The sequence below is a fragment of the Panicum virgatum genome, chromosome 1N (assembly GCF_016808335.1).
Source record: "Panicum virgatum strain AP13 chromosome 1N, P.virgatum_v5, whole genome shotgun sequence".
In the NCBI taxonomy this organism is placed as follows: Eukaryota; Viridiplantae; Streptophyta; class Magnoliopsida; order Poales; family Poaceae; genus Panicum; species Panicum virgatum.
This window is the reverse complement of record NC_053145.1, coordinates 21,324,802-21,340,074: the sequence shown is the minus strand read 5'-3', so window position 1 is coordinate 21,340,074 and position 15,273 is coordinate 21,324,802. Positions and strand designations below refer to the sequence as shown.

Here is a 15,273-nt window from a genome sequence, read left to right as displayed (position 1 = left end):
CTATATTTCAAATTATTATCATTTACTGTTATTACTTACTTGTGCATTTACAGTTCTTAGGATTTGAATTGAAACCCTAGATGCATGATCCTAGGAACCTATGTACTGAACACTAGACCTGAGTTCGACTACTTGCTAAGCTTATAGGACCGGTAAAAGTCGAGTGATTGCCTGTCACTCACGAGCTTTATAGGAATTGCTTGTTTACTTTCTGTTATCAATATAAGGACGACGGACGGGGTTGTGTTCGATATCATGACCTTATGTGAGACCCCGTCTGTGTTGATGAACTTGCTAAGGTCGCGGTGTGTGGTAGTGCTGGTTAAGTTTTTGAACGTACTAGCCACATGCCGTAAATATGGTACGCGGTAAGCCCAGTAGCCGATTGGACCGGGGAGTGGATATACCTATCACTCTCTCTTTAGAGATAGGTTTTTAAATGTTATTGTTGATCAACACTGCGACTTCAAGGGACAAGGGTGGACCGTTATGGGTGGACCTTGGAGTCCTGTAGTCGGGGAGAGTGACCCTATCCACAAGCCGGAAAGAAAGGTCAACGGTTGTTTGGGAACGACCCGACGGTGTTCCAAACGTGTGTGTTAGGTCTGCCTGGCCAGGTTAACAAATTCGATTCGAATCATCTGCTTCTCACAGTTTGGGACTGCTTGATCTCTTTGCCACACAGAGTAACAAGAGCAACATTATTATGATTAATCTTGATGTTTGCTTAAAGTTCTACCATGGTTGAATAGTAGTTGCTTACATAGAATGGTTAATCAACTAGAATATGGAAAGCTAAAATGTGAAATAAGGACCTACTCTTTATTGCTTTTCAGCAAAGGAAACCAGAGCCTCACAAACCCTGCATAGTCTAGCTAAAGTGGGTTAAGTATACCCGTTGGCGGTTAAGTCTTGCTGAGTATTAGAATACTCAGCCTTGCTGTTGAAACCCTTTTTCAGGTATGAGTATTGAGGACCAGGTCGCTAGTTTATATTGGCCCTGCTCCTTGCCTCCTGGCTGGTCCGTAGAGTGGGATACGTCTTCGGCCGGTGATGAACCTGACGAGTGATACCTTGCTTGGGCTAGCTTGGTATGCTTTTGCCATGTGTTGTAGCCGTCGTGTTTTATCTTCCGCTGTTAAACTCTAAAGTTTTACACTTATGACTTGTATAACTGCTTTACTAAATTTTGTTTTGTAATAATTGGTTTAAACTGGTTTGTAATCTCTACTTTGCCTGTGTTGTAAAATTGTGGTTGTAATATCTCTGGACTCGCCTTCGTGCGGGGTATGCTTGTTCGATCCGAGAACCGGTGGTTATATCGGGACGTTACCCGACATACCAAGAATTGTTCCATTGGAAGTGCGTTTGAGCCGTGTTGCCTTTATGGTGATGGCCTGCGCACTTGAGCCGGGATAATTCAGGTTGTTCTGCCACAGCTGGTATCAAAGCTACAAGCCTACACCAGTGGTGTTGGAACCTTAAAAATCGTTTTCCGTATAAAATTGGAACAACAAGGTATTTCGGAAAATTACGTTGGATTCGTTAAGGGTTGTGCATAGAACGTAAAGTCCTAGGGAATTTACGGGAATTACTAGGTGGCTATTTATGTATGGTTTATGTTATCTGACTTCCAGCACTTTACATTTTGTTAAACCATACTCACAAGCAACTCTTAATTCCTGTAACGACGCACCTACGTTGAGGTAAGAAGGTAAGGATCCTCAGTCAGCTGAGGGAGTTTGACCTTCCCGTCGGCGATGCGAGCCGAACGCTGCCCTCAAGCAGTGGCTTACTTGAGGTGCTTCCAATATACCGACTGTTAGTTGACTATATTGGAAGTAAAGTGTACTCAGTCAGCTGAGGGAGTCTGACCTTCCCGTCGGCGATTCGAACCGAACGCTGCGCCCAAGCAGTGACCTACTTGAGCTGCTGCCAATATACCGACCTCGGTAGACTATATTGGGAGTAAAGGAACTTGTGAATACGCCACTGAGTAGCGTATGTTAACGTTGGCCATACAGCGGAAATTGTATGGCTGCCGCTTCTATAGTGAGCGGTACTGTATGGGGACGCTTTCATGTGTGCTGGCATGAAATGTTCAATGGATATATATATGTTCTGTCAATTTTCTGCAGGTACACTAACCGCGATTCGATAAGTTAAGAACGGTTAGAATGTATCGACTAGCTATATAGGGAGAGCCGTATTTATGTATGCCACCGTGCTAACCACGTAAGCCCAACGATAGTTGGCAATTGTTTATCTTGTGAGGAACGATCAGGACGTACATGCATATTTGGTTGATGTTTGAATTGATTCCTAGAATTGGAGAATGTTACATAAGTTTTCTTAAGGGATCTCTAGAGTTTGTTTTCATGACTATGTTTAGTGTGGTTAAACAAAAGGGTTGAATGAAAACTTGGTTTGAGAGAGGGAGATTGAGTCATGTCTTTATCCCTAGTTCCATCTTGATGATCTTTTCGTTCCATAGAATCTCAAATGATGAACCAGTACCATTGATTGTGGGAGCAAAAAAAATGTATCTAATGGATGTCTTCCATAATTACAGATGGTTGGTCATACTCGTGGAACGCCTGATGGCTTCGGTTGTGAAGCTGGCAGTGGATCTCAGCAGCCACCGCCACCCTCGTCAAATCTGGCCGAGTTAATGGCCATACAAACAGAATTGTTTCGCCAACTGGTCCAAGGGCAGCAAAATCAGCCACACCAGCAGCACGGAGGACGTGATGCTCAACCAGCGGGTTACCAGGAATTCTTTGGTACCCAACCTCCACTTTTCAGCCGAGCTGATGACCCACTGGACGCCGATGCTTGGCTCCGTACTATCAATTCCAAGTTTGCTCTGCTAGCGGTACCTTGTGTTGATGCAAACAAGGCCCACTTTGCCGCCCAGCAACTTCGTGGTCCTGCACGTATATGGTGGGATCATTATTGTGCGATGCAGCCTGTTGAACATGTCATTTCTTGGGAGGAATTCCGAAATGCTTTTAGGTCACATCATATTCCTGAGGGACTGATTGAAAGAAAGTTGAATGAGTTCTTGGCTCTGAATCAAGGAACCCGCACTGTTCTTCGGTATGCACAGACCTTTAATCACCTGTGCCAGTATGCGGGCCATCATGCTGATACTGACGCCAAGAAACGTGATCGTTTTCGTCGTGGCCTCACTACCAAGCTCAAGGAACGCCTGAACCTTGTTCAGCCCAACACTTACAATGAGCTGGTCAACCTGGCCATTACTCAAGAGGACTGTATTGCTGCATATCGTGCCGAGAAGAAGCGAAAGGCACCCACAGAACCCTCGAGTGCTCAGCCACCGAGATATCGTCTGGTGCAGAATACTCCACCAGGACCTTCACAGAGAAATGCTCCAATGGGCAGACTTGTTTTTAGGCCGCCTCAGCAGCAAGGAGGATTCAGACCTCCAGTGCCTCAGCAGCAGCAACAGCAGCAGTTTGGCCCAAGGCCGAATGCCCCACAGTTCAATCGTGGGAATGGCAACAATTGGTGCTTTAACTGCGGCAGTGCTTCTCACTTTGCTAAGAATTGTCCGCAGCCCAGAAAGAATGATCCAGGGCAGAACTCCAACCAGAACAACAACAAGGGAAAGGGCAAAAGCCAAATGGTGCAAGTCCAACAGGGGCGAATTAATTTCACTACTCTGGCAGACCTTCCCGAAGGAGCACCAGTCATGTCGGGTACTTTCACTATCCACAATAAACCCGCAGTTATACTATTTGATTCTGGTGCAACTCATAGTTTTATAAGTGCCAAATTTGGAGCAAGGTTAGGATTGGATTATTGGCATACCAAGAAATCGTACATGATAGAAACTCCTAGTGGCAAGATAGCTTCCAATCAAATCATTAAGCTTGTACCCATTAAGTTGGGTAGCAAATTGATGAGGACAGATTTGATCTTGTTGAATTTAGAAGGCATGGATGTTATTTTGGGCATGGATTGGATGACTAAACATAAAGTACTGTTAGATATCTCTTCCCGAGCTGTCGAGATATATTCACCACATCAAGGAGCCACCATACTCTATCTGCCACAACGAGAGTGCTTCAACTCTTGTGCCTATGCCACAAAAGAAATTAAGATTGAAGATATTCCGGTTGTGTGTGAGTATGCGGATGTATTTCCAGATGATTTGCCTGGAATGCCCCCTGATAGAGATATCGAGTTTGTTATTGAACTCCAACCCGGTACCGCCCCTATTTCAAAGAGGTCGTACCGAATGCCTCCAAATGAGTTAGCAGAATTGAAAATCCAACTTCAAGACCTTCTTGACAAGAGTTTTATACGTCCAAGTTCTTCACCCTGGGGATGTCCAGCCCTGTTTGTGAAGAAGAAGGACAACAGTTTGAGGCTATGTGTTGATTATCGATCACTCAATGCGGTCACTATTAAAAACAAGTATCCTCTTCCCCGCATTGATATACTGTTTGATCAGTTAGCTGGAGCCAAGGTTTTCTCTAAGATTGATCTTCGTTCTGGCTACCATCAAATAAAGATCAAGCCTTGTGATATTCCAAAGACTGCTTTCTCGACCAGATATGGACTCTATGAGTATCTGGTTATGTCTTTTGGTCTTACCAACGCCCCAGCATATTTTATGTACTTGATGAATTCAGTCTTCATGCCGGAGCTGGATAAATTCGTCGTGGTATTCATTGACGATATTTTGATCTACTCCAAGAATGAAGAAGAACACGAGCAACATTTGTGTATCGTTCTTCAACGATTACGAGATCATCATCTTTATGCCAAATTCTCCAAGTGTGAATTTTGGCTGGATAGTTTGAAATTCTTAGGCCATACTATCTCCAGTGATGGTATATCAGTTGATCCAACTAAAGTACAAGAAGTGATGGATTGGGAATCTCCAACTTCAGTTCATCAAATTCGCAGTTTTCTTGGTTTAGCTGGATACTATCGTCGATTCATCCCTGATTTCTCCAGAATAGCCAAACCTATGACGGAGTTATTAAAGAAGGGAGTGAAGTTTGTTTGGAATGATAAATGTGAAGAAGCCTTTCAAACTCTCAAAGCTCGGCTCACTACTGCTCCAGTGTTGGCTACACCGGACAGTACCAAACCTTTTGATGTCTATTGTGATGCTTCTGGTACGGGACTTGGTTGTGTGCTTATGCAAGACAACCGGGTTATTGCTTATGCATCAAGAGCTCTCCGGAATCATGAGAAGAATTATCCAACACATGATCTGGAGTTAGCAGCTGTTATACACGCTCTCAAGCTTTGGAGACATCATCTTATGGGAACTCATTGTAATATTTACACTGACCATAAGAGCCTTAAATATATCTTCACCCAAGCTGATCTCAACATGAGACAGAGACGCTGGCTAGAGTTGATAAAGGATTATGATCTGGAAGTGCACTATCATCCAGGAAAGGCTAATGTGGTTGCGGATGCACTCAGCCGCAAGTCACAATGCCATTGTCTATCTGTAGAGCCATTCAATGAAACTCTATGCCACGAAATGATGAAGTTAAATTTAGAAATGGTACCTCAAGGAAGTTTGAACCATATATCAATTGAGCCTACACTTCATGATAGCATCATCATGGCACAATTACATGACGAGGGTATCAAAATCATTAAGGAAAAGTTATCCCAAGGAGAAGCAAAGTACAAATGTTTCCGAGTGGATCATAGAGGAGTTCTATGGTTTGAATCTCGACTTGTTGTACCCAAGGATCATCAGCTTAGAAAGCAAATTCTTGACGAAGCACATCTATCGTAGTTTTCGATTCATCCCGGTAGTACAAAGATGTACCAAGATCTTAAACAAAATTTCTGGTGGACTCGAATGAAAAGAGAGATCGCCAGATATGTTTCTGAATGTGATGTCTGTCAAAGAGTTAAGGCTAGTCACTTGAAAGTAGCTGGTACTCTCCAACCTTTACCCATTCCATCCTGGAAATGGGAGGACATCAGTATGGATTTTATTGTCGGTTTACCCAATACTTCTCAGAAGCATGATTCTGTTTGGGTAATCGTTGATAGACTCACCAAAACCGCTCATTTTATTCCAGTACATACAACTTATTCTGCCAAGAGGTATGCAGAGATTTATCTCGATCAGATTGTCCGTTTGCATGGAGTTCCAAAGACGATCATTTCTGATCGTGGGGCTCAGTTTATTGCACGTTTCTGGGAACAATTGCAAGAATCCCTTAGAACAAAATTGATTCGTAGTTCAGCTTATCATCCACAAACTGATGGGCAAACTGAACGAATCAATCAAATCCTTGAAGACATGTTGAGGGCATGTGCTATTCAATATGGCAAAAACTGGGACAAATGCCTAGCACTAGTTGAATTCTCTTACAATAACAGTTATCAATCCAGCTTGCAAATGGCACCATTTGAAGCGTTATACGGTCGAAGGTGTCGAACTCCTTTGAGTTAGTCCCAAGCTGGAGAACGCAAAATTTTTGGGCCAGATTTAGTTTCTGAGGCAGAGGAGAAAGTTAAAGTTATCCAGACTAATCTTAAGGCAGCCCAATCAAGACAGAAAAGTTATGCAGACAAAAGAAGAGATCCTTTACAGTTCAAGGTTGGGGATTTCGTATATTTGCGAGTATCTCCTACTATAGGTGTTCAACGCTTCGGTATCAAAGGGAAATTAGCACCCTGATACATCGGACCATTTGAAATCATCGAAACTTGTGGACCCGTTGCCTACCGACTTCGTCTTCCTTCTAAGTTGGCCGCCATTCATGATGTTTTCCATGTATCACAACTCCGGAAGTGCACTAGGGTACCTACTGAGATCCTTGAACCACAAGATATCGAGATTGAATCCGATCTATCTTATACGGAGTATCCAATTAAGATTCTTGACACTAAGGAAAGAAGTACTAGAAGGGAGAAAGTTAAAATGTACAAGATCCAATGGAATCATCATACCGAGGAAGAAGCTACTTGGGAGACTGAAAATTTTCTCCAAAGAAACTTTCCTGACTTTCTTAGAACAAAATCAGGTATCAAATCTTTCCATTCTTAGTCTTCCTGTAATCTCGGGGCGAGATTCCTTTTAGGGGGGAAGGCTGTGACACCATAGGTGTCTGCACAATCGAATTGCATTGATTGTATGCATCATATGCTTAATTGCTTGAAAAAGGATCTTTTTGTAAATATAAAAGGTTATATGTGTAATTATGATTTTATGCAAGGTCCTTTCTGTAGTTTATTTGAATAGGGTGTGCAATTATAGCTTTTGTGGAGGGTGCTTTTGCAAAATTCAGTGCATTTATTGCTTGGCAGGAAACTTTTCAAATTAGCCCAAGTTTGAAGTGAAATTTCATTGAAAAAGACAAGTTTCCTTTGAATTCAAAATCCCTTCAATGTTTTCAAAATTAGCTCTCTATCCTTTGATCAAATAAATTTTTGCACAACATCAAAGTTGTAGATCTTGAAAAGTTGAACAACTTTCATGTTGGACACTTTTTCATTTGAGCCCTATTTTAAAAGTTATCACTGATTTACAGTGGGGTCCCTGGAATTTTTGGAAATTGCATTTAGATCCTTATCCCCTTCCTCCAGCTCCTTCCTCTGTTTTTTCCCCATCGTCGCTGTGCAGCGCCGCCCGCCGGGGAGAGCCGCCCCCGAGCCAGCCCGGCCCCCTCTTGCATCGCGCTGGCGCCCACGCGTCGAGCTGCTCCTCCTCCACCGCCCTTGGCTGCGCGCTGGTGCCTCCCCGCCTTGCCACGCCGCCCAGAGCCGCCGTGCGGCCGCCACTTCAACGCCGCCGTGGAGAGCCCGCTGCAGAGGCCGCCGCTCTCTCCTCTCACGCGTATGAGCACTACAAAAGCCCCTGCGTGCTGATCCTTTCATTCTTTTGCCGTTTCCCTGTCCCCAGAACCCAGAACGCCGCCGCTCCACCCCGAATCACAGCGAGCTCACCCCCCCGCCGCGGAGCCGCCACTGCAGACCCAATCCGTCCGCGCTGACCCCTCCTTTAGCCGCGCCTCGACCTCGCGCAGCTCCCCAGCCCTTTTCCCTCGCCCGAACCCCACCGGAGCCACCCAGCCGCCGTGCTCCGAGCTCCACCGGCCGCCGCTCGCCGTGGACCGAACCCCTCCGGCCATCATTTCGCGACCCAAGAGCCTCCAAAGCATCGCGGCGACCTCTACTCTGTTTTCCCCACCCCAACCCTCGCCGCCGGTGAGCCCAGACACCGGAATCAGCCGGTCAACATCGCTCCCCCTCTCTGACCTTGGCTAAGGACCTCGGGTTGGAATTCGAAGAAGCCTAGGGGGCTGTCTGCAAACCCCAAGACTCAGTGGAATAGTGCTATAGGGACTTGTTTGTTATGATTTGCTGTGAATTTTGAAATTCAATATCAATTCGTAGAAAAATCGTAAAATAGCAAATCTTGATGTTTTGGAACCCTCTTGAAGAGATATATGCATTAGAATCATAATATGTTAGGCATTAGTTGCAAGTTTTTGCTGTAGAATTTGATTTGTGTTACTAGTGCATAAATATTAGTTGATTTTATCTTTTTCTTAAATATTTCATGAAACCATGTCTTGCTCTGAAAATTTTATGGTGTAGTGTTCATGTGACACTAGTGTTTCTATAAAAATTTCGTGATCAGTTCTCATGTGTAGCTATTTATTTTATTTAATCCATATTTAGTAGACTTTAATTATGATAAATAGTTTATGCTGATTATAAATCATGAAAATAATTCTGAGTGATTGCTTTGAATAGTTTAGCTTGTACATGAAGTTTGAGCCCCAGTTCATGACTAAAACAGGAGCTAAAAATGAATCTTACTAATCTGATGTCTGTTTTGTTTATTTTCTCAGAATTAATTCTGTGTAGATAAAATCATGGAAAATTCACAGTATCTAATTAATCCCTGTGTAAGTCTTCTGTTAAATTTTGAGCTTGTGTTTTGCTTTAGATTAAGCTGTGTAATTCAATCGTGTTCTAGGTGTGATCTGAATGATTGATTTGTTATGAATAATTGGCTACAAGTTTTAGCATGTTTTTTACAGGATAGCCTACTCTGTTCATGTTCTGTTTAGGGTAATTTTTGCTAAATTTATTACTTATTGTGAACTGAGTGGTGGATTTATTAACAAACCATGACTTGCTTGTTATAAGAAACCACCCCCACTTGTTTATGAAGTTAGTCAACTTCATTTGTGCTGTTGATCATGATGCCTTGTGTAGGTAGATTTGTTAGTTAACTAATCTATAAATGATTGCCCATGTGTTATGAATGTTTGCCAGTTGTTAAGCTACAACTTTATCGTGATGTGAATGTGTTTATAATTCTGTCTCTTGCATTCCATATAGATACGACTGCTTTGACGGACGGGACGTACGAGTTGATCCCGGAGTCTGACGGAGGTGATCCAGAAGTCCAGGTGAACGCAGCTGAACTAACTGAAGCCCCGAACCAAAGTTCGGAAGAGCCTAAGGCTGTGTTAGCTAGCGACTACCGAGAAGGCAAGCCCCGGACATAACCTATATTTCAAATTATTATCATTTACTGTTATAACTTACTTGTGCATTTACAGTTCTTAGGATTTGAATTGAAACCCTAGATGCATGATCCTAGGAACCTATGTACTGAACACTAGACCTGAGTTCGACTACTTGCTAAGCTTATAGGACCGGTAAAAGTCGAGTGATTGCCTGTCAGTCACGAGCTTTATAGGAATTGCTTGTTTACTTTCTGTTATCAATATAAGGACGACAGACGGGGTTGTGTTCGATATCATGACCTTATGTGAGACCCCGTTTGTGTTGATAAACTTGCTAAGGTCGCGGTGTGTGGTAGTGCTGGTTAAGTTTTTGAACGTACTAGCCACATGCCGTAAATATGGTACGCGGTAAGCCTAATAGCCGATTGGACCGGGGAGTGGATATACCTATCACTCTCTCTTTAGAGATAGGTTTTTAAATGTTATTGTTGATCAACACTGCAACTTCAAGGGACAAGGGTGGACCGTTATGGGTGTACCTTGGAGCCCTGTAGTCGGGGAGAGTGACCCTATCCACAAGCCGGAAAGAAAGGTCAACGATTGTTTGGGAACGACCCGACGGTGTTCCAAACGTGTGTGTTAGGTCTGCCTGGCCAGGTTAACAAATTCAATTCGAATCGTCTGCTTCTCACAGTTTGGGACTGCTTGATCTCTTTGCCACACAGAGTAACAAGAGCAACATTATTATGATTAATCTTGATGTTTGCTTAAAGTTCTACCATTGTTGAATAGTAGTTGCTTACATAAAATGGTTAATCAACTAGAATATGGAAAGCTAAAATGTGAAATAAGGACCTACTCTTTATTGCTTTTCAGCAAAGGAAACCAGAGCCTCACAAACCCTGCATAGTCTAGCTAAAGTGGGTTAAGTATACCCGTTGGCGGTTAAGTCTTGCTGAGTATTAGAATACTCAGCCTTGCTGTTGAAACCCTTTTTCAGGTATGAGTATTGAGGACCAGGTCGCTAGTTTATCTTGGCCCTGCTCCTTGCCTCCTGGCTGGTCCGTAGAGTGGGATACGTCTTCGGCCGGCAATGAACCTGACGAGTGATACCTTGCTTGGGCTAGCTTGGTATGCTTTTGCCACGTGTTGTAGCCGTCGTGTTTTATCTTCCGCTGTTAAACTCTGAAGTTTTACACTTATGACTTGTATAACTGCTTTACTAAATTTGGTTTTGTAATAATTGGTTTAAACTGGTTTGTAATCTCTACTTTACCTGTGTTGTAAAATTGTGGTTGTAATATCTCTGGACTCGCCTTCGTGCGGGGTATGACCGCTGCGACAAGTTGGACAAGTGCAACAAGAAAATAGGAAAAACAGAGTGAGCTCGGATAATCTGACACCCCCATGGTCGGACTAACCGACCAATGAAGCCGGATGATCCGACGCAAGAAAAGCACCGTCGGACTAATGGTCGGGTCATCCTTCAGAGCACTTGTTTGGCAGGGTTCAGAATTTCCTTAAGGGTCAGATTATCCGACGCTTGCAAAGGCCTCGTCGGAGCAAGCATCGGAGTATTCTGCAGAGAGCATGTTGGGGGATCAAGGCGCAGTCTTAACGACTGCATAATCGGACGCTATCAAGATGGAGCGTCGGACTAATGTGCAGGAGTAATGATCAGAGACGTTGCATTTGAATTGGAAATCAGTCTACTGCACCGGATGATCTGATGCTGCGTTGCAAGAAGGTCGGACAAAGGCGTCGGACTAACGACGTCAGCAATTGGTTTGAAATATAATGGCTACCGTGGAAACCACAGTGGGGTCGGATGATCCGACGCCCAATTCTCACAAGCCGTTGGATCATCCGACGCCCTACGCAGAAAAAGGATTAACGGCTCTAAACGGCTAGTTCAAGTTGGAGGGCTATATATATGGGTTCCCCTGGTCATTTGAAGTTTACTGGAGTTCAGAGAAGTCCCAAACACATCCTCAACACCTCCAAGCCAACCAAAGTGCTTATTGATCACATTCTTAGGTTTAGCACATGCTTTGTGAGTGTTAGTGCGAGATTAGCTCTTGAGTGAGTGAGTGAGCAAGGTTGTGTGCCTTGTGTCTGGTTCTAGGAGAGAACCACATCTTGCACTCGGTGTGCCGGCCACTTGGAGTCTTGGTGGCTCGCCGGCAACGTCATCGACCCTCCGGCTTGGTGTGGAGCGGCGACGACATTTTTGTGCGGGGGACCTGGAGACCCTCACCCTTCTTGGTGAAGCTTCTTAGAAGAACCCGGGGCCAAGATGACCGTGATTGTGTTCACGGAAGAGACTTGGTTGCCGAGAAGCAATACTCTTTGTGAGTGCTTCAACAACGTGGATTTAGGTGTGCCTTTGTGGCTAACCGAACCACGGGATAAATCCTCGTGTCAAAGAGTTTGCTTTCTCTCATCCCTCCTTTAAGCTTCCGCATTTACTTATTGCAATCTTGTGTGCCTTTACTTTCATAGAGTAGAATCTTGATAGGATTGGCTATAGTTTGCATAACTCTTTTGGGATGAGGGTTTTCACACTAGAAGAACACTGGTTGCACATCTAGATAGTATGTCTTAGTTTAATTTATGTGCAAATAGTTGGAGCTTGAGGTTAAGGTTTTTAGTTTGCCTAATTCACCCCCTCCCCCTCTTAGGGTACGAGCACCCTATTCCTTTAGCTCCTCGGTCAGATCAGCTGACGTGCGTCATCCACCCGGCTCCTGTAACGTCCGTCTTCGTCGAGCGTGCCGCTTCATACGTAGGGTTTATCTAATGGGCCTGGGCTGGTTTTTTTGTTGGGCCTCTTCATATTGCTCTATCGTCAAAAAAAAAACTCCGAATGTTATTGGATAATCAACTGTACCTCCCCATAACAAAGTTGTACTTTGATCATAAGTCTAGAAATTTTAGTAAAATAGTTTGGTTCCAAACTCAAACATTTGATAGATTTGGAGTCTCAAAGTTATGCAAATATGACCAACTTTTTTAGAGATCCGGCTTTATTTCAATTTGACCAACTATGGGTTAAGTTTAAAAGTCCAAATGTGATCCAAAACTAGCATGATTTTTTGTATTTTTTAAAATAACTGCTATTTCATTTTAACTTTATGTCCGTAGCAACGCACGGGCTATTATCTAGTAAATCTGGAATAAGTTGATATCAGATGCAGGTATTAGTTCCTAAGATGCTCTATTCTGAATAATAGCACTATCGTGTAAGATAGTTGATCTTCACATTCACACTGGAACGATCGATCCTTTGGTCTTTCGAGATGAACTTCTCATTTCAACGAAAAAATGCGTGCAAGATCCACTACAAGAATTTCACGTCACAAAGCGATCGATGCAGTCCCTATTTCGGCCGATGGTTTGAGCTCGCAGTCAAGCATGGATCGGTGAATGACGGCGCAAGCAATCGCTCCTCCGCTCACGGCTCGAGTGGTCACCGTTTATCGCCTGCCTGTGAAGATTACTCCACCCGCGCGCCGAGCAGAGCTGGGCATGCTTCACATGCACACCGGTCACCAACTTGCCACAATGCCACCCAAATAACGGTGAAGCGTAAATGAGTGAGCATCCAAGCGAACACTGGCTCATACTCTATCACTGTAGCAAACGGCAAGGCTCACGGGCAGCCTGTGAGCGCATCAATAATATTCTTGGCGTCGCTCGCCATAAGAAGCCAACCACGCTGCCCTACCCAGTAGTGCCCCTACTGGCTGCTACCACACTGCTGTCCCTGCGCCCTGATCCAGTGCTGGGATCGCGTCATGGGGATCTGCCTATCAGTGGCTCTCTGGAAGGAGAAGCTCTATGCGGACGGCAGCCGCCGGTCAGTGCGGGGGCGCGTCGACGAGGTCGCCGGCGTGAAGGATGGTGGCTGCGAGTACGAGATCTTGGGGGCCGATGTGCTGGAGGTGGAGAAAAAGGTAGTGTTGGCGGCTCCGGCGGCGGAGGGCGTGAAAAGCAGCGGAGCGGAAGGAGCACCGGCCGTGTCCGGCGGCACGCCGGCGGCTCCGGCGCGGCCGATTTGGCAGAGGAGGGTGCTGATGGGCGTCAAGTGCCAGCTGCCACGGTTCAGCGGGATGATACTCTACGACGAGACTGGCCGGCCTGTGTGCAGCGGCATTCGGGACAGAGTTCGTGACCAGGTGCGACACCTCTCTGCATAGTAGCTAGTTAATGTCACTCTGACAAGAGCTCGGGTAACTGCTTATGTACTGTCATACTTTCTCATTTTCATGTGTTCGCCCGCGATCATCGATGGAGGATGATAAAGGATTTAAACCAGCCGTACTTTTGTCGAAGGATTTTAGCTAGGAGTGTAAATGGGTGACCCTTAGATGCACCTCCAATTCTTTTAGTTTAAAATTTTGTACTAGTTTTCCAAATTGAAATATGGTTTTGGAGAATTAGTATAAAATTTTGAACTAGAGAGGGTTGGAGAGACACTTAATGGTTATAACTTGGCACCCCTAATTTTAGCTCTTGTTTAACCTCCGGATAAGTACGAGTATACGATGACTTAACAAAAGCCACCAAAATTTGTCTGCAGGAGAAGCATGCGGCGGCGATCTCAGTGCTCAGGGAGCTGCTCTAGGCCATGTCAGTGCGTGAACGGTGGCACCTGTTCCCGAGCACAGCTTTCTGTTCCAATACTATATATATGTTTGTAGTACATCTTTGTTGATGGGCTGCATATGTTTTCAGTCTGTATCAGGAGCTAGCCAGCTCGGCAATAAAATCCTTCACAATTCGCAGTCCGAGCATACATTTTTTCCTATAGCGACTTTGCGTGCTGACAAGTAAACTGGACGAGTCGTCACACGACAAGTCCATCTCAAGAGGTACGAATATAGAAGACAAATTTTGATCCTCAACCAACCAACTCGCTCAGGGTGCTCAAAAAGAAAAAAAAATCGCTCGGGAGTAAATAGGGCTCCCGATTCTAGATATTCCGCATGCTTTGAGGAAGTTCCAGTTCTCTAAGAGCATCTCCAAGAGTGCCAACTTTTTAGTTTCAATATATTTATATTGGGACCTTGCTAACAAAATTTTAGGCACGGAAAATACCCACCTCTCTAATAGCGCCTTAAAATTTGCCAAACCAGCAAAAAAATAGTAACGTAAGTCGGACCAGCAGTTTTATTTGCCAAACCAGCAAAAAAAATAGTAACGTAAGCCGGACCAGCAGTTTTATTTCTCATGAAAAAAAGGCATGACACCTCCTTGCCCCCTCCATCTCCCATCCACGTGGCCCTTTTTTTCTCACGGAGGGATTGGGAGTGCAGAGAGGAGAGCAAATTTGGCTGAGAATAGCTTCCTTATTGGGCACGAGAAAATATTGGAAACAGATATTGGGCACTGTTGGACCTTTGTTTTTCGGTTTTTTTTTGCCCAAAACTGATTATTGGAGAGATTTATTGGGCACTCTTAGAGATGCTCTAACAAGTGCCTCCGCACTACCGCCTCGGCTTTTTTTCAACAAACGAGGAACATTCTTAAAAAGGAAAATATATACTTATTAGCATATTCTCAATCTATATCTATCTATCTATCTATACTATAAAGCATGAAAGAATTGAAACCCTTTTCACTAAGATTAGGCCCACCTTACTCCTCACAGAGGTCCTACTTGTCAGCGCGAGAGGGTTGACAGGAGATGTGAAGACCCATGGTTTTGACATTTCTAAAATACTGCCAAAATGCTAATACTTTTTACACCAAGCACTTTTGTTTACTCACCTTT

At 44.3% G+C, this 15,273-nt stretch overlaps 1 protein-coding gene across 1 annotated transcript; it reads left to right on the top strand.

Annotated features, from left to right (window-relative positions):
- Positions 1 to 13,199: 13,199 nt before the first annotated feature.
- Positions 13,200 to 14,297, top strand: LOC120655506. The gene is made up of 2 exons (XM_039933356.1): positions 13,200 to 13,675; positions 14,080 to 14,297. The coding sequence occupies exons 1-2, from the start codon at positions 13,295 to 13,297 to the stop codon at positions 14,122 to 14,124; spliced, it is 426 nt and encodes a 141-aa protein (XP_039789290.1). The 5' UTR covers positions 13,200 to 13,294; the 3' UTR covers positions 14,125 to 14,297.
- Positions 14,298 to 15,273: the final 976 nt, after the last annotated feature.